This window comes from Siniperca chuatsi, linkage group LG6 (genome assembly GCF_020085105.1).
Source record: "Siniperca chuatsi isolate FFG_IHB_CAS linkage group LG6, ASM2008510v1, whole genome shotgun sequence".
NCBI lineage: Eukaryota > Metazoa > Chordata > Actinopteri > Centrarchiformes > Sinipercidae > Siniperca > Siniperca chuatsi.
The window spans coordinates 12,847,465-12,867,245 of NC_058047.1; the positions used below are offsets into that span (position 1 = coordinate 12,847,465).

Sequence of the window (19,781 nt, forward strand, 5' to 3'; positions counted from 1 at the left end):
AGCTCATTTGTCTTTTTCCACTACAAATGATTACAGTTACACAGTAAAGTTTTTGCCTTCATGTTTACCCGCTGGTGTAGTTTGGCTCAGTCTGTAAATGATCAGTGTGCTGATGATACCCATCCGTAATTAGTTACTGACTGACTTTCACAGTGCTAGGAGACTTATATACTTGTTTCTGCCGGCTTCTGCCCTATCTAGTCGGGAAAGTACCTGTACAGTATTTGAGTGAAAAACTGAACAGTGCAGATTCTGTATCATAACCACTGCTTGACCAGCAGAAATGTGCTGCTGCAACTGGAAAACCACTCTTTACATGGACTTTTAGTTTCATTTATGCACCACCTGGGTCCAAACTGTAATTTTAAGCTTTCAAAATAGCCCTGCAATATAGTATTGGAGATATACAGTATCACCAATATTTTAAATGTGTTTTTATATACCGCTATTTTATTACACACTATTTATTCTGCACATTTAAGACCATTCCAAATTGTGAAATGTGTGCATGGGAGAGCAAATATTCAGATGAGATTTGCAGCCCTGCTCAGTCAAGTATTTGAATGTCTCACCGAGCCATGGGGCTGACATTAGACAAGAGTGCGGGAGTACATTCACATTCATGATGTTTATTGTATAAACCACCTTGATGCTTGTAAGAAAATATTGGCTAACCACTAGCAAGAAGCTGCAGGTATATGAAACTCAATGAGTCATGATAACAGTAATTGAAGACCGTTGGACGTCATCATTTAAGCAAGAAAAAAAAATCTACACGCTCTTGCAAAGCAAAGGGCTTTATGGCACATTAAAGCCTAAACTGTGTTTTTTGTAGGACTGAAGCAACTGAATCCCTTTTACAGATGTTAAAATAAACTTGTGAAAGGTTGTGAAAATGAAATTGAGTTTTGAATATCTTGTTAAATAAGAGTATTAGACTGAAACAAAACAAACAGCTTGAAAAAAACAAACAGCCAGTTTGCAATATTAACACCAAACACTAATTTTAATGAGGCGTAGCGGATGAAGACCAGTTACTGCGTGAAGAGAACTCTAGACTGAAGAACAAAATGAATGACTTTCTTTGTCCACTAGAGGGACACCAAAGAACATGACATGAAAAGGATCAAAGAGTCATCCAGCTCAGGTTTGTTATTTGTATTTTACTACATTTACATAAATGCAAAATAATGGGACAAGGAAATATAGCAGTAACAGTAGAAGTTAATGATCATAATGAAAAAAAGAGCACTCAATTACATGTATGCAGAAATGATTGTATGTGAACATGACTGACACGTTTTAACAAGAAACAAAGTAGATCACAATGAAGGGGCTTTATTTTTAGATCTACGAAAACCTGAAAACTAAAAAACGGTGTCTACACACCTAATCATTGTACTATTAATGGTTTTATAGTTTAATTATTATAGGTAATTATTTTCATGAAATTAATTTCATAGTTAAAAGTAAATGCTACAGATCAGGTGATTTACTCCCTTGATGATCTCATGCTTTGATTTTTATCAACCTGGGGATTTGGATGTAAAGCAATTTATCTCTAAAATACAAAATTATGTTTTCAGTTAGTATTAATGCCTTTTGTGTGAAATAAAGAATATATGCAGCTTCCAGATAATTGATCAAGTGTATTACCCTGAGGAGATAATGAATGGTTTTGAAGCTCACTTGCCCTGAACATTAATATGTAGACCATGAGATAACTTTTCAAGAAAAAAGTGTATTCAATTTGGGATTTCTTTGACCGATGAATATCCCTTTTTCATTGATTTTACTAGCCAACAAAATTGTGTAGATTATGACACTAAATTACAGCTGTAACCTGAACTTAACACAAACTAGTTCTGCTACTAACTTGGACAGTCCACTGATCTTAACATGGTGCTGATGTACTACAGACAAACTTAAGCACCCACTTTCTACATATCTCATTATAATGACACTTCTAAAAGAATTGTATAAACACAAACCTCTATTACTATTGGATGCTATCGTATTATCGGCTCGCCTGCATTGCATTTTTTTTTACAATAACAAAATGGCACAACACATGAAATGGAAATCCAGCCATGTAAACAAATCACATTTTACACATTAAGTTTCAAAAATATACACTACAAAAATATCGTGTTTAACTACCAGGTTTCCTTTGCTATTATGCATCAACCTGTTTATGTGCAATGTGACACAAGCTAATTTAATTCGTACTACAGCAGTTGAGAAGTGTCCTACTGGGAACAATGTTTTTGGAAATTAAATTTGTCAAGCTTATTTGTTGTGAGTTCTGAGAGACCTGCAGTCTCACACTTTCATGTTCATTCACCCACTTGTTTTCCTTCTCTATACACAGTTCTATTATTCCACCATTAAGTTTTTTGTGGAACCATTATTTTAGTCACCTCTGGGCAGATTAAAAGCAATGTAATGAGGATCTCCAATCCACATAAAGCATACATACAAAAAGAAATGAAAATCAGGCAGCTTTGACAGATTTTTAAAAGTGGAAACGTTAAGTACACTTTAAAATTGAAAACAAGCAACATGATCTTAACTGACTGAAGTTGGATGTAAATATCAAAGGATCAAATGATTTAAATATTAGCAGAAAATGTCACGTTTGACAAACTGTATATTGCTGAGGGATGGAGAGATCAGAGTTCATTTATAGCAGAAAGACAATTAAATGCCAGGTAATAGCTCAAGGGATCTTGATATTGTAAACCCCATCCAACTTTTGAGTGCAAAATTATTCAAAGAAGGATTGATTTGGACCCTGAACTAGTGGTATTTCCCCCTCTGTGCGGTGCATTTTGCTGCTGTTCATACCCTGGAGGTCACTACTGCCTGATGTCTGCTGGTCTGAGCTGTCTCTCACCCTCGGCCAGGAAGATCTGCATGGCCCTGTAGAGCAGGTGGATGCCTAACTCCCGTTTCCTCTTCACCTGCCAGTTGGACACCACGCCATAAAAATCCCCTCGCTTCTGATTGGTGAGCATCTTCAACCCTGGGACAATTTGAGGATTAAGTAGGTTATTGACATGCTGAACTGGCATAAGATCAATGTTCTCTGAGTTTGTTGTTTCATTTGTGTTTATTTATGGATGTTCCCTGAATAAACAGCCATGCCTCATACAGTCCAATGTTAAACGTGTGGTAAAACTGCAGTCTATCAAAATATATAACTTATAAACTTAATAAAATAACATGTCAAGGGTATTCATGAAATTACAGGTACTCAGGTTTCACGTTTGATTTCTTAAAAATAGTGAAAAGGTGAGATTATAAGCAACAGTCAAAACTTAATAAAACAAGGCAATTGTGCTACATATACAGTATATACATATATCCATTAACATAACATTTAAGGAACACAGCTGACACAGTCTGTCAAATAGCTATAAGATAACGCATTGCTTGATTGTACTTTTCCTGATTATGGGGCAAAATATCAATAACACAAACACATTTCAAAATGGATAAGCATATTCTTTGAGTGCACACACAAACACACTCTTTACAGCCACATCCCTTGTACTCACCAATGGCCTCCACCATGCAGGCCTCTCTTGTGTAAGCCTCCACTGGAATGACATTCTGGAAACAATGCAGAGAGATGACGCCCTGCTCAGCGTTCCACACCTGAAGGATGTGCTGCACTTTGGGGCACAATTTCTGTCCCACAGAGAAGAAAGAGACAGTGTTACACATGCAGATTTTACATCTCATTTATTACAAAGTAATTAACTAAGACTGATCAGTGCGCGCTGCCTTACCTTGGAGGTCTTGTCTCCTTTGTAGTACTCTAAAGCCTCATACAGGTGGCTGTAGGGGCGGGAGCGTTTTCCTTTGCCCACATAAAATACAGCGTGGATAAATGTCTGGAAACACTCCTGTGGAGTCATGGTGTGACTGCGGAATGGGAGGTTTTTCGTCACTCTGGCAGAAAAGAAAAACAGACATCCATTTAATTATATTTTGAGGGTGAAAGGTGTTTATCTGTTTTACAGAGGTGTGGGTAGTTAAGACTCGATGAGGAAACAAGTCAGTCCTAAAGACAAGCTGGGAATTGAACAGTCAGCTTAATGTTGAAGACACAGTTATTACTGTTGATTTTACAGATTGTTTGTCCACGTGTCCACTAATCTATAAAATCAGCCAATGAACTTGTTTTGTTAGTTTTAGGTAGTTTTAGCTCTGTTAACTATATAACAAGTAATATGATAATGGAGCCTAATAGACAAAAACACACATGGAGGTGAGTTCATTCCGCTCTCCTTACTGAGACACCGTTGCAAATTTGGCAAATGTTTTCCTTGATTTTTCAGCTTTTTTGATAATCCCAGTGACATTTATGAATGGCAACTGATAAACCTAGCTACTTTCTCTGATTTGTGGGCAACATATCAATGTACAAACTCCCAAAGTAAATCCCAAAATGACAAATCAACATGGCTGATTCTTACGTGTCTAAACTAAAAATGTCTGATAACGGCTGCTTTTTATACACAGCATAGCCTCCTGTCCTGATTACAAGCAGTGGGCTGTAGAAATGACTTTCATGCAAAAAAAGAACGAAATCATCTTGTCACATTAGGCAAATTTTTGGCAGTCCATATCATCTTTCCTTAGCGAGCTTGCAACATTGCCCAGAAGAAAGCAAAGAAAAACACAAATCAACATGAGAGACCGCAGACCTTGGGTCGAGCAGCAGGTAGTTGAAGCTGGACTTGATGATACCCTCCCTCCACTTTCTGTTTTGATCTGGTTGGTCAAACTGCTGGCACAAAGCCTGCTCGTCAACCTGGCATTTAGGTAGCTCGAAGGTCCGCAGGGCCCGACACAATTCTGGACTATAACCTAAATCTACAGAAATAAAATTAGAGAACACAAGAAAATGACTTGCTGTGTGTCAGTGACAGTGAATCTAAGCCAAATGATAAAAAGTGTATTAATATGCCTCATTTGTTCAGTGGTTCTAATCTAATCCACCCACAAAGTGATGCCTACTTCAATCCCCCAAACAGTGGTGGTGAGCTTCAACACAAATAATGAGTTTAATTTTCCATTTTCATGCTTCTTTATAAGAGTGATTTTATGGTCAACTAAAGGCCACAAATATTTCACTACTTCACAGGACAAACATCCATTTAAATATTAACATAATTATGAATTTATTATAAAAAAACATTTTTATGTTCCATTTATCTTCTCACACACTCCCCATCGCACCCCAAAACTGCTCACCACCCAAACCACATGTTTAGAAATACTATCATTACCTAATAATAACTGAAGTTAGGTAAAAAGGTAACCAACAATTTTAACTTATGGGCACAAGCATTACCCGTTTGTGGCTGGTCTAACTGCTTCCGGTGATGTAGTGATTGGGAGTTTGACTCCTGCAACAGGCGGCACAACCTTTGCATGTAAGTGGGCCTGGTACGGCTGCTGATAGGGCCTGGGCTCTCCCCCAGCTCTACTAGCTTCAATCTTAGCTCCTTGTCAGTGATCCCTTTGGTCTCCGGCAACAAACTGTCATTTTCCTCCTTCTGTAGCACCATCTGGGGCTTCTGGTTCTCTTTTCCTCTGTTCTTCATTATGTCAGTCTGCATGGAGCTCCAGTCATAAAGGATGGTCTCCTCACTGCTTCTAGTACTCATGCTGGAGCTGAGTGAGGTGTTTGCTGTAGGCGGGACATGGGTCTCAATCAGCTTGTGGCCCTGTTCCATATCAGTGTAGAGGTACTCCACTGGTTCGTCCAGATCCTGAATGAGTGGACGCCCTCCAGGGGTGTAAGACAGGTTAGCCAGGTGCTGTGGCCTGCAGCACTTCGACAACCGGCTCATGCTGTACCTGGGAGTGCATCCAGTGCCTGGAGTGCAAGAAATGTCGGAGTCTTCCCTGGACCTCCTTGGGGAAAAATAGCTGGAGCTGGATGAAGATGACACAGAGTCTGGCTGAGAGGCACAGTCCTCAGTGATCCAGACATCTTTGTATTTTAGGCTGTCTCCTTTGTCCTTACCAGCGGTATCATTTACATTTCTCTTTAATGTTGCTTCATCTGTACTTGTCAGATCATCAGTCAGAAAATCCCTGCCTTCAGCAAGATTATGGCCTTGCATGGCCAGTATAATCTCTGCAAGGTGTCTTTCATAAGCATCCATTGAAGAGTCCTGGTTTTTCTCCAGTACGACTGTGTCAGACAAAGTCTGTGATTCAGCAACAGAGTCCGTTACGCCCTTGGAGAGTATGAGAGTGTCAGCTTGGCTATTGCTAACACTTGAACCATCTCTGAGGGTGTTGGACTGTGTGTCCTGGCAATCAGTAGGCAAGGAGTCTCCTCCTGTGCTACTCCCTGAATAGGACGGTGTATAACAAGGTGCATGTGGGGAACTGTAAAAGACTTCACTGCTCTGAGACCTGGGTGTCTGGCGGCGTGTTCGAACTGGTGTGGGGAGGGTCTCTTCAAACAGAGAAGACATGAAGAGGAGGCTGTCCGGGGTTCTGCTTGTTCTCACTGAGCAGCGACTCAATCTCGAGCGAGTCCTGCCTGTTACAAAAGGACTTGGTGTGAATGTATTGTTTTCCTGTAATGCTTCAGCTACATCATCCAATGGGGTGTCTGCCACTGGCTGGTCAAGACCACCTTCACTTGAAGTGTCCACTACAGGACCACTACAAGCCTCAAATACATCAATGTTTGGGTGTTTTACTTCAGATAGGGCCAGTTTATCAAGCATACCGGGTAAATGCTTTATAGTTTCAGATTTTGAATCTATCTGGGGTTCTGTTTGGACAGATGGAAGATTCTCATCTCGCCTTGTAAATTCAGAATCAGAGTCTGTAGAAATCTGAATCTTTTTGTCAGCCCTAGCAGTAACCTTGTCTACCATGGGGAGTAAAAGATGTCTGGGGCGTAGAGAAGCATCCAGAGCACTGGTGTAATGATCGCTCTCACAGCTACTATAATGACTACTACCAGTCCCACTGCTACTGCTGCCAACATGGGAATGGGCTGGCTGTTCTGGTATATTCACCTGTGCCTCTTTTATATGTTCACCCTCCTGTTCATCATCACTCTCCTCCAAAGCACAGTGACTGATGACTGTTTTCTCCATGTCCTCTTCTGTGCTCTCCCTGCAAAAAACATAAACGTGATCCGGTGATGTGACGTCGATGCCCTGCTTGTGTAAAACAGTGGCCATGCGTTCTGAATCCAGGAAGTCAGAGTACTCAGAAAGGTCAAACGGTAAGTTGCTGGTGCACTGACTGCCATCAATAGCAGGCTGCTGTTTGGGAGATTCAGGACTAAAAACAGGGAAATATTCATCTACATCTCTGAAGCTCACACTCTTACGGCCTGCTCGCCTAGAGGGAAAAGCTGGGAGAGTGTCTCTTCTGGAAGGGGAGATTCTGCCATCAGTTGTAGCAAGATGTTCATTTGCTTTTGATGTGAACACAATGTCATATGTAAATAAATCATCCTCCTTAAGAATCGGCATAGCAACTGCAGGTCCAACTGCAGACATGCGAGTGCTTGATAGTATGGAGGGACCTTCAGATGCCCAATGTGAGGAGGAATTGTTCCAGTCCTGGCGGTGAGGCCTCTTAGTGTCTATATCAGAAAGTCTGTTATATGATATTCCTCTGCAACTTGGCCTTCCATTACTGTTAGACATGTTGAAAAATGATGAGCGCCTTGTGCTGCTCAATGGGGCCTCACCAAAGTCACTTATCATAGAAGAGTGGGAACTAAAGCTGCAGTCTGATTCAGGATAGCTGGACATGTCTGTTTGGTCTGAATACACAGCTGTGGAGAACAAAAAGAGACATATAAATTAACACAGTACCTACAAAGGTGAAAAATTCCCACTAGTTAGCCAAATTCTAGAAAAATATTTAGCTGCAACTCATCTGCTCTAGTCTATATACGCAGCCAGACAGTTTGGAAGATGGTCAGTGTTTATTTTATATTTAGCTGGGAAAATAGTGAGTTGTTACTGGCAAATTTTGGAGTAAATTAAGCACTGATGACAGGTATTGACAAAGTATTTTGTACCTTGGTTCCCTGCATCGTTAAGACACAATATCATAGATCAATTCTGGTAGAGTCCCCATGTTGAAATACTACAAGATATTCTATTAGATATGTGTTTTTGAAAATTCAAGGGATTTAAGGAAGTTAACACTTGAGATTGTTGTACAATCACTGTAATAATTGTAGTGTTACTATATTATGACAATCTGCTTGCAGCCAAGCACAATGTTAAGCACTTAACTAGCTAAATAAATATTACTGTAATATAATGTGGCGCAATGCCATTTCTAATGCTACTGGATAAATATAATTTTCTTCAAGTTTTCCAGTTATGAAATAACACAAGTTGGACAAATTAACTTTGCATTCAAGTGGTATTTTTCAGATTATGTTTTGTAAGAAACCCCCAACAAGACAAAGCCTTCAAAGAGACTTTCTTACAGTATTGGAATTGAGGCAAGTCGTCCTCCTCTGTGTCCACAGAGCTGGCCTGGTACTCCTGAAGGAGCTGGGCACATTTTCGATTCTCCTGTTGCTCTGCAAGCTGCCCTGGTGTATTCCCTTCCTACAGCACATAAATTAAGTAGATAACAACGTAAACCAAACTGAACCAAACATTGAAAGCCACACATGAGTAGATATCTTTTTACGATTCAGGTATTTTGTCTCTATTAATTCAGCTGCAATACAGAGCCACCGCAAGAACTTTATAATCACGGCGAATAATAGATTATGCTAAATGTTTATGTGCAAGTATCTGTGTTTAACTATGTGAACTGAATCCCAGTGTTAGCTGTCTGAAACTTGATCCATGCACTTTCCCTATGGAAAATGATTAATACCACTAAAAACAACTCTTACATTATCTTTACTGTTTGGGTTCCCTCCATTCATCAAGAGCAGCTTCAGATTTTGATAACATCCCCACAGTGCAGAAATGTGAAGAGGAGTCAGGCCCTCTGATGACCTGGGGGAAATACAAGAAAACAAAACTTTACATTACATACCCAAGAAAACATTACATTATCATTACACTCAAAGAATTTCAACAGTGTCTCGCGTCTATATTTTAACATATTTCCAAATGGAAGAGGATATTGGTGAGAACATAATGCAGAAAGTCACTGCAGGCTTTATACGATGCAAAACGTCTGAGGAAGACTGCTTAAAAATCTACACAACTTTCATTTACAACAGTATTTCAAAAGTAATTTCAAATAAATGTGTTCTGCAGTTGTACAGATGGAAAATGTGAAGAGGAAAATTATCTAACAAGATCACATGGTGATTTTTCTTTTCACTGTGTTTTAACCATACCTATTATTGGGGTCTGCTCCATATTGCAGCAATATTTTCAAGCAGCGTGTGTTTTTCTCAGTCTCTTTGCCAGCAGCCAAGTGTATTGCAGCCACCCCTTTATTACCCACCAGGTCAGGGCATGCACCTTGTGAAAGAAGCAGCTGCACAGTTCTACCAAGGCAGAGAGATCTGTTAACATCTGAGATATATTGTATTGTAGCATACAGTTTTATTGTATTGAAAACAAAAGTATGATGTCCTGCAAAATGTCGCAGTCAGGATAAAGGCAGGACAAAAAGCATACACACTTATACAATAGCTCTGTAAGCACTAAGCATTTGGTAAATGTATTAAACTGTGTTAGTTCAATAATAATAATTGCTGAAGCTGTAGGCCTAGATGCTGTTGTCTTTCAGTCAACATTACAGAGGGTCTTCTTGTGTTTTTATTTACTTTTCATGGACACATATGCAGCTCCTGTGTTTGACACAGAAACACTGAAGACTCAACATATTGACTAAGATTAAGGGGGTATCATATCAGTCAATAGATCCGAGCATTACAAGGATCACCAAATTGATAGTCACTGTAGGGATATCAGTATCAGAATAAAATACTACTCCCTGTATGTAATGTCTCCATATTTATCTGTACTTTGGAGATGATGAAGACAAATGACAATTAAACCTGTAATATTAGTGAACAGGAAGTCAAATCAAGTTGATTTTATTTTACCTCAGGGAGCTTTATCTGTACAACATAGGATAGCCTCTAGATTTAGACTTAACTAAGGTCTCACTGGTGTCGGGTGCATCAGTGAAAAGCTTCAGAACCATGTTATATGGCAAAGATTAAAAATCTTAAAGATCATGGGGACATTATATATAACATAGGCTACAAACTGCACTGTTAAAGGGAAACAGTGGTCACAAACCCCTGGACCCCTAATGCTGACGGGTAATTAATAAAAAATGCAAAAAACAATGATAATCGAACAGGAATACGCACTTGATTTAAAGCTCTGTGGTTTTGAGGATAAACTAAATATATACGAAGGAAGTGATTAACGTTACAATTAGGACTGGAAACAAACTTCAAACACATTCATCAAACACACTCAATTTACTTCCTTTAGTGCATCAGGATAATAACTTGGGTTAATCTAAGATCGTATAAGACAACAAAAATTTAGGTCAGAGCTGTCGCATCTTGTTAACAAAAGACATGTCTGAACAAAACAAAGAGAAAGGGGGCTGAGCATCACCTGGGTTCTCCATCGTTCACAGCTTTACACAGTTGACTTTCGAGCCTCGTCGTCTTTTGATCCATTACCAGTGTTATCCGTTTACAAATTATCTATGGTCGTGTATCAGCATCTTCTGAATTAGCCCATTGCCGAAACCCGTGCAGCAAGCTGTGGATAACTTTTAATCGAGGCTAGCTAGCTAAGCTAATAGCGACTGAGACCTGCAGAAACCTATTCAGTGCATGCACACATCAAACTACGTTTTAAAATACAGTTAGCCAACAGCCAGTGTGTATTATCCTTAGTTTTGTCCCTTAATACTTAATACTAGAGATTATTGTTTTCAAACTCTAAAGACCAGTTGTTTTTCCACGGAATATTAGTTTTCGATGAGCTACATGACTAGTTTGATTAAATTTCCCTCCAAGCACACAGACCCTCCTCCTCGCTGGCAGCAGGCGGAAGTCCCGCTCAAAGGTGTCGCTGATTGGAGAATGCTTTCATTTCAGCCAATCAGATGAGACCTTAGTTGAAAAGGGGGTGCACATTTTAATCGATACTTACCAGAGACAGTTTCTGTATATTCTGGTGCTTATCACCTCTTTCTACCTAATGTCTGAATACAATATTTGTGGTCTTCTGTTAAAGAATGATTCCGCTATTTAGTATTATACCCTGACTTCACTAAAAAGATTTCAGTGCACCACTTAATTTTAGATGTAGCCTAATTCATAGCTATAAATCACATCGTGCACTTATTTTAGTCAGTCTTAATCTATAGTAGCATATGAAAGATTCACACCTGTGCATTATGTTTCAGTAAGAAGATATTAACAAGCATCTTTAACACTGCGCAATTAGAATAATAGCGAGGGAGGGTGACAGAAAATCAATTGTGACTAGTATTACCCTTTTACAATATCCAGTTTGGCTATGTGTAAAGTGAAAGAGAGTCCTGAATAGAGATACAAAAGTGGCAAGGCACTCTCTCAAGTAGGATGATTGAGATGAGAAGGATTGGGATATTTGACGAGGATGTGCCCACTAAGCTTTTGTAAGAACAAATGAAAATAAAATGGAAATGTGTGTGAGTTAAAAGGCTATGGGAGGCTAGAAAAAGATGAAGAAAATGTAATTTGTTTGGCTGAGAGGTATTCACCTTTGGACAACTGGTAGACTATACAATAACTTGCATCCTTCAAGTACTGTTTTCTTATCCATGGCAGAGCATATGGCGTCTTGAAACATGCTTTATTCAAAATATTACAAAAATAATCATAACCTTATTTTCATATAAATAAACTCAATGTTTAAAGTCATGGCTTTATGCAATAATAACACAACGAGGTTATCTGAACAAGAAGAAATTATGTAAAATGGCAGTGATCTCGAAGTGCGACTATACAGCTCCTAAATTCCACCCAGAAAGTACAGTGTGAAGAATAGCACAGTTATTCCAAGGTCAGGACAAATTCTCCAAAGGCTGTCATCTCAGACAGAGCAGAGGGAGAGGAGAATAAAGGCCATTAGGAGGAGCAGCAGGCTGGGGTGGATAGATCCAGTGTGGTTGGGCGGGGGCAGTTCGCAGTTCTCGTAGGGTTCTAGGCAGGCAGCATAAGCCATGACATGGGCAATGTAGTTCTGCTCCTGCACCCCGTGGAAAAGGTGTGACATGGGACCTTTGGCAAAGATGGCTACATCCTCTATGCCGTGGGTCTCTGAATCAAGAGGGACAGGAGCTTGCTGATGGTAATCATTATCCGCTGAGGAAGAATGGGACAAAACAGCATTATATTAGCTATATCTGGGTTTTCTGACACATAGACAAACTGCTAACCTACAGTTTCTACATACAGAGGGGTTATTAAAATAAGATGAACATCTGACAATATGATGAAATCCAATACAGCTAAAAGCCAACTGAGTCAAGTCTTTGACACAGTATCAACAAAAATGGAATATTATAAGCTTTATAGTTGTAGTATTCATTGAAGAGCTATTGTATTATTACATTATTTTGTAAAAAAGGTAGACAGTCTTTACAAGTTACAAGTTTTTGGATGGACTGGCTCATTGGTCAGATTATCTAACACTTATTGATTATAGGATGATAATGTCATAGTATTTTATAGTAGAGTATTATACATTATATGTTATGATATGCTTATAAATCATAAGCACTATAACTGGTATTATATTATAAGTTATAATATAATAGCAATTATAATGTTGGTATTAAAGAAGTCTTCTGTTTTCATTTGTGGCAGGGAAAAATATCTATAACATTTGCTGTGATCTCCTTCATACCTCAAAATGTTCTTATCTAAAATACTACATACTCATTACAGACAAACAATATTTGGTTAATTTCATATAGAGGATGCAATTGATAAAGGTGCTACATTGTCAACGAAACTCTAGAGTTAAATGCTGTACTGAACCAACATTTGTTTGGAGCTATAACTAATTTCTTAAATATGACTGAGCAGGTGGGGGGTTCATTGTCTTGCTCAAAGTCAGTTTCTGTGGCATTCGTGTGACACTGAACACCCAGATTCAGTTCTTCTTTGTGCCTCTACAGTAGGTATCCTGTTACACCACAAGATGGAGCTACTATATTACTTCTCTTCTCTAGAGAGATCATCAATGTACACGTACATGAAATTGTCTCATTCATATCTGAGCGAGTTCCATTGACACTCTGGTATCCTGGTCCATTTCCATACACAGCAGTGGTGAAGTGCTTGTTGTCCGCAGCTAGTGAGTGAGACACCCCTGTAAATGACAGGACAAATTGGTAACTACGGGTTTGTTCAAACTTGGAACATCATGTGATATTCACTTTTTATTATAAAACCTCCCCCCGTTCAGCTCTTATCAAATTCTAAGAGTGCATTTTACCTAAAACAGAGTTTCCTCTGGCAGAATATCCTCCGAAGGCAAAGACATGGGAGTGGTCAGCAGTGACCACAGACAGGGTGTCCAGCTCGCTGGTGAGTTCAGCTGCTCGCCCGATCGCCCGGTCAAACTCAACAGCCTCATGGAGAGCTCTTTTGGCCATGCCTGCATGGTGGCCATGGTCAATTCTCCCACTTAAAGTCCAAAAGAAAGTAATTGACTAATAAGCATCAGTAGTATATCCCTCATATTAATTGAAAATTAGTCTTAATGTTTTTATAATTCTCATTCATTTGTATTTACTGTAACATAAATTCTTTAGTACATTCAAATCTCATTTTTGATTTGGACAAAAAAACTTGTGCAACTCATGCAACTCCAATAATATGGCCACAACTAAAAATCCAAAATAATATATCCACTATTTGAAAGGTGAGACCCCAAAATAATCACTGGTGTTGAAATTAACTGATGTTAAATTAAATCATTACTTTAGTTAAGTTTTGAACTTTCAATGGTTTGAAGTTAGAGTCTTTCAATGTTTAACAATTGATTTATGACGTGAAAGGGGCGGTTACACTGACAGTAGATTACGTGGTTGTCCGCTGTCTGAGAAAAACCTACAGAAAACAATTACACTTATCTTCCACAAAGAGGAAATATCCCTTTGGGTTCTTGCTGAGAATCTTAATTGCTTTCTCCATCATCTCCGTAAGGGAGGGGTCCATGGACGGATCACGTTCCAACTCGTAGCGGCAGTCTTTGAGCTCAAAGAGACCTAAATGCAGAGAGAAACAGCAGGCCTCAGTTTGAATAACTAAGAAACACCTGGCAATTTTTAAGATGTTCCCATGCTCTTAGAATAGAGTGTGTTAGTGCCACGATGTGATTAAATGTGTACAATTTAAGTTTTTCTGCCAAACTAATTTTTTTTAAATGCTTGCGTTATCGCTCTAAATTGCAAATTGAGGGAGTAAAAGGAAAGATAATCTCATGCTTTTAATTGTTTGATTCACCCTGTTTGGCCAAGGACAGTTCAGGCAGAGTCATTAATGCACCAAATATTCAGTGGTGTCTTGAATGATTGATTATCAAAATTGACACAGATTCATTTTCTGTCCTCATACCACATGTGCAGTAACTGCTGAATTGAAAAATTCTTCTTACCCATCAGGAAGTCTGTATTTGCAGGATTGACAGCATCAAAATCAGCTTTGTTCCAAACATATTTAGCATTCTGTAGGCAATGAATAAAAACAAACAAATTAATTGGAAGTTTTTGGAAGGGTGGGTTGAGGGACTCCTTGGACTGTAAACTTGTTTTATAACTCATTAAAAAAAAATTAAGAAGTTGCAGCCAGAGGGTAAATGGCATTCATTCACACTTAAACTCAAACACTTCATCTACATTTACCTTTTTATTCTTTAGCCACTCCACAACAAGATTTTGTCCATCATTTCGGCTTCCATTATGAGTTGGATACTCTAGGTCTTCCATGGTTCTGGGAAACATGTACTGACGACCTCCACCAAGAATGACCTGGATCGAGAGACATGGTGACAGTTTATATATATTTCATACTCAAGCTCTATAAATTTTAAGCTTTTAGCAGATTCTCTAATCCAGAGTGATGTCCCTACTATGTCCCTATACTATCCCTTTGGTTTACTCTGCATGTGTGTGAAACACTTTATCTACAGGTTGAAGGATTTATTAGCACAGCAGTCCTGAACATTGTTTGGGATGTTAGATTAGACACATTGTATTGCAAGGTAATCATCAAATCCCATGTTGTCTGGTAATGATCAAATTGTTGATTTAAGATTAAGTTAATTTTACAATATGTCAATGGAGATTCTCTGTCATCCAAGTTATATAAAAACAAGAAGTAGAAAGTCAAAAAAAACTAGACTTGCTGTTTGGTCTTGAAGACATTTAACTGCTATCTGAGGCATAATTTTCTGACTAAAGAGACTGTACATACTCAGATGTATAGCCACAGGTAGGAATTCCACTGAATGAGTGCTCTAGCGTTTTGCTACATAAATACCTTCATATTAAAGCTTACATTTATTTCTGTGTTGTGAACCAGCTGGTAAGCAATGTCACGGCAGCCATTTTGGATAGCCTCAGAGGTGAGGTCAGAGTCAGCATACCAGCCTCGGCTGGCAGTGTGAGCGTAGTTTGCACCAGGAGAGGCATGCTGCACTCTGGTTGTGGTGACAATTCCCACTGATTTTCCTGAAACACACAGAGCAGCTTTGGTCACAATGCGGACATCATTTTTGTACTGTACACATTGACATGGATGACACATTAACACTTGTGACACTTATGACACATTAAAGAAAAGTTATCTACCACCAAAAACAAGATTGAAATTTGTTTCAAACTATATTAAAGTGTACAGAGTAATACTGATTAACAAGACCTCATGTAAACAGTGTCAGATATACAGTTAGTCTAAGTCTAAATGAAACCACTGTAAAGTAAAGCTGTGTGAACCTGAACCTGCCTGCTTTCTTGGCGCGGTGCAAAACTGATGTGACTTCGTTCCCATAGGTAGCACTACAGTTGTTTCTTGGGGTGGCGGCAGTGACACCCAGGGTACCGTAGTTGGCCTTCACACCACATAAGTAAGCTGTGGCTGTGCCAGCACTGTCTGGCATCTGCTGGTCCACATTGTACGTCTGCAGGGGCCAAATATAATCACACTCATTAACATGAACATTGATCATCTCAGGCATTTAGCAGTTATATAGTTATATAGTCTTATGCACAGTGACTTACACTGAAAGTTACAGTAGAATTACATTATATTCTCGGACTGGATGGGCCTGTACATGTGGCCTCAACTCATACAAGCAATACACTTTATTAACATTAACAAGTTAAATTTAGTTGTTGTCGGGTCTGTGTAATAAAAGAACTGTCATTTTAATTGGGGTGGGAGAGCAGGTTCCAATTCTGTTTTAATTTCACAATCAATGTGCATACTGACTCCAACCAGAACTAAAATTATTTTACTTGCCTACACTTGACAAACAAATGCTATGACCTGTCCATTTTGGGCTATCATCACATAAGATGGTGGAGTGATATAATCTTCACTTTATTAATGCTGACAACACTGTCTGCACTTCAGAATTCATTGACATTTTATGAAATCTGATGAGTTCGGCAGAAGTGCAAAAATCAGACCCAAGATAAATTGATAGCTACTTGTGTCACTGTGGCATGATTATAATGACAGCCAACCAAACATCAAAATACAGCCTGCTCATATTAAAATCAAATATTAAAATCTGAACAGTTATATAAGTATATTGTCAGCTTATTAGTATATGAAAGTTGAAGCAGCTCAATCAGGTATTGTATTTGGCAAATGATAGCATTATTAAAGTATACAAAGTATATCTGAAGAACATGGGAGCTTCATGCCTATGACACTGTGCCTTACAATAATGATTGGGCAGTGTACACATGACACTGAGTCAGTGCATGTGATTATTTTCTGAGTACCATAAATGCATGTGTGCTATCTTCATTCAAACAGTTTAAACACACATTCCTCTGTAGCAGTCTGAATGTGCTGGTCCGAGTGGGCTGACCTTAGACAGTGCCAGGTGAGGGAAGGTATCCATAACCAGACTAGTCTCCTCCCCAGATTTTCCTGCCAACTGGCCTTTGAGGATCCGCGCAGCAGTCACTGTCGGTACCCCCATACCTGGAAGCAGGTGGAAACACACCCGAGTGTTAGATAACACTGGCCAGGCAGGCACAGGGCTGCCTTTGTGCTCTGTGAACCTCATAAGGCTCAGCTGATGTGAGAGTTTAAAGGGCGGTAATCTGAGTTATTTACAATCACAAATGGTGGACAATATGCAAAGCAAATATTGCAACATTCCACATTTTTCTCTTCTACAAACTTGATTATACTTTTTTATATTTCATGAAAAATCCAGGGGATCTTGTCCTTGTCAGAGCTTGTCCTGTCTTTGAGAATTCACACTCCATTGATGCATATTGCTGATTCAGATCGAATGAAGCATTAGCAAAATTTCTTTCTGCACCATAATTATGTGTGACATGTAAACCATGGCATGTCATCATTGTTCCCTGGGTATATGATTTCAAAGGAGTCATTGTCAGATTAAATATATCTTTGAAAGTCTCAAAATTCATGCTGACAAGTCAAATATACTATGTTTCAACATAAATCTGCAAAATGCTTTGACATTAAATTACTGTCAGTTGCTAAAGTTTAAGGCGGAATATGTCATTCCTCCTTAGGAAGGTAGGTGTCATTAATGCCAAGAACTTTGTTTTCATAAACTTGTCACTTATTGGGTGATTACTGATCAATCCCAAACACTAACAAAATCTTAAATGTGCTGCCATCAGCATGTTTGTGAGTTGGGGTGGAGACAACTGTAACCATAAATCAAAAAATCGTCAACACATTGGTAATTTGTCAGTTGGAGTTGCCAAATACTGATCTTGGATCAAGGAGTAAACAGGAATTCAACAGCAAGTGATTACTTTATCTGTGTGTGAGGTCATAGCTAAATTACATATCAGAAAATATCAGCCCATTTTATTTGGCTTCGTTACATGGGATATACAATTTGTTTTCTTTTTTTCTTTTGCCATTTGCTCCATTTTTTATTTTTTTTTGCTAATTCTTTTGTTTACATACACACAGTGTAATTACAAAAACAAAACTTTTAATCAGAAATAACTTTTGGTAACCACTCATCCTACCAGTTTAGAGATTTTAGAATTAAGGGGAATTTCTAACTTCAGCTATGCATCGTGGACTTATTTGAACTCTTTGCAATGATTTACCTTTTTTGGTGTTCAGATCAGTTAAGGACACATGAGGAAATAGCTACACATGCAGTGTATACAGTGGTTTAGCCTTAGTTCATTTTGTTATGCTTGGCTTTCCAAGCAGTAGTAACTGCTGGTGATCAGATGTCAACATTAATCTCCTTCTACCCATGAACATGTGCTTTTTGGGGTCACATAGTGCATTTGGTTTGCATTTCATTCTCTCTCTCTCTCAGTCTCTCTCTCGGTGAACTACACCACAATGATGATGAGACTAACAATTTCAAGCGCCAATGGTTTCTTCTCACATGAACAAATGAACTCAACTAAAAGGAGAAAATGCTCCTCAATTCAAAGAAACTATTTAAACTGTGGCAGACTTACCGTCCCCCAGGAAGAGGATGAGGTTCTTGGCTTGGTGGAGATTAGGCTGAATATTCAGGGCAGTGTGAAGAGCCTGCTTCCCTTTGTTGTTCCAGTAGCTGGCATGGAGCTCTTCCTCTATAAGCAAGAAAAAGTGTGTCCACAACCAGAAGCGGCTTATTTAATGTACTTTTACATTTTAAATGTATGTGAGCCATCCAGGTGATATTTTTTATTTTGCAATAGCAAGTGTACAAACACCAATTCTTACATCACTGCCAATTACAATGGGAAATAAAATGAGCAAAGTTATAAAGGCCAGGTGCCCTTACTAGCAAAGGAGAGGCTGATTATGTGTCCTTGCTCAGTCACTGTGTTTCTTATCTATTCTATATAAAAGTGGTTTATAAGCTTTCATCAAGAGACAAAAAGGACTCTACCAGCCTATTATTCTTGTCACGTATATTTTTCTTTCTTGAACTGAAAGTTCATATGATTCAGTACTGCCAGTATGGCATGTCTTTGTCCAAGTCCAATGTGACATTTGAAAGTAAGCAGTCCTAGTTTCTGCAGATACCAAATGTTTGTCCACCATCAGCAATTTGAAACAGCTCATTACCTGGAACAGACAATGTCCACTGCACTGAAATGAAAATCAATAATCCAGTAAAAATGAGCTTATGTTTGCTGGCCATGGCATTGACTATACTGTATGTGAATTTAAAGTACAGGTCAGGAGCACACTGAGCTCCCTTTATAGCTGCAGCCAAGGAGCAAAGGGCACATGGAAGAACTAAGTTAACAAATAAAATTGCACGTTGGCATCTGAAAACATTTCCTGAATGCAGTGTGTGGATGAGGTGGCATGTGACAGGTGCTGTTTACTGTGTTGACTCACCTGAAAGTATTACAGCGTGGACAGAAAATATATTGGGAATAACTTCACTTCTGGTGTAGACAGATACGGTAGAAGAATTTGGACTTCCTATTCAAATGGAGGCACATTTTGAGAGGATTTCTCACAACAGACCACTCAGATGAAGTCCCTTTGTGCATTACAGTCACAACATTTCTTTCAAACC

General features: G+C 38.8%; 2 protein-coding genes across 2 annotated transcripts; both read right to left on the reverse strand.

The window, feature by feature from the left end:
- Positions 1-1,143: 1,143 nt before the first annotated feature.
- Positions 1,144-11,700, reverse strand: ankle1 (ankyrin repeat and LEM domain containing 1). The gene is made up of 9 exons (XM_044199282.1): positions 10,623-11,700; positions 9,377-9,529; positions 8,921-9,026; positions 8,501-8,624; positions 5,366-7,831; positions 4,716-4,884; positions 3,795-3,957; positions 3,561-3,693; positions 1,144-3,025 (listed from the first exon to the last, which is right to left on the reverse strand). The coding sequence occupies exons 1-9, from the start codon at positions 10,685-10,687 to the stop codon at positions 2,859-2,861; spliced, it is 3,546 nt and encodes a 1,181-aa protein (XP_044055217.1). The 5' UTR covers positions 10,688-11,700; the 3' UTR covers positions 1,144-2,858.
- Positions 11,701-11,838: 138 nt separating this feature from the next.
- alpi.2 (alkaline phosphatase, intestinal, tandem duplicate 2) lies at positions 11,839-19,465 on the reverse strand. Its single transcript, XM_044199287.1, has 11 exons — positions 19,319-19,465; positions 18,721-18,837; positions 17,115-17,230; positions 16,019-16,193; positions 15,572-15,744; positions 14,917-15,042; positions 14,670-14,739; positions 14,146-14,280; positions 13,506-13,697; positions 13,263-13,379; positions 11,839-12,367 (listed from the first exon to the last, which is right to left on the reverse strand). The coding sequence occupies exons 1-11, from the start codon at positions 19,392-19,394 to the stop codon at positions 12,096-12,098; spliced, it is 1,569 nt and encodes a 522-aa protein (XP_044055222.1). The 5' UTR covers positions 19,395-19,465; the 3' UTR covers positions 11,839-12,095.
- Positions 19,466-19,781: the final 316 nt, after the last annotated feature.

Coding starts and splice junctions, on each gene's coding strand:
- ankle1 (XM_044199282.1), bottom strand. CDS start 10,687: ATGGATCAAAAGACGACGAGGCTCGAAAGTCAACTGTGTAAAGCTGTG. Junction 7,832..8,500: donor CTTGCCTCAATTCCAATACT/GTAAGAAAGTCT, acceptor TGTTCTCCACAG/CTGTGTATTCAGACCAAACA. Junction 4,885..5,365: donor GTTAGACCAGCCACAAACGG/GTAATGCTTGTG, acceptor TTATTTCTGTAG/ATTTAGGTTATAGTCCAGAA.
- alpi.2 (XM_044199287.1), bottom strand. CDS start 19,394: ATGGCCAGCAAACATAAGCTCATTTTTACTGGATTATTGATTTTCATT. Junction 18,838..19,318: donor GTGGACATTGTCTGTTCCAG/GTAATGAGCTGT, acceptor TCTTGCTTATAG/AGGAAGAGCTCCATGCCAGC. Junction 13,380..13,505: donor CAGAGGAAACTCTGTTTTAG/GTAAAATGCACT, acceptor TGTCATTTACAG/GGGTGTCTCACTCACTAGCT.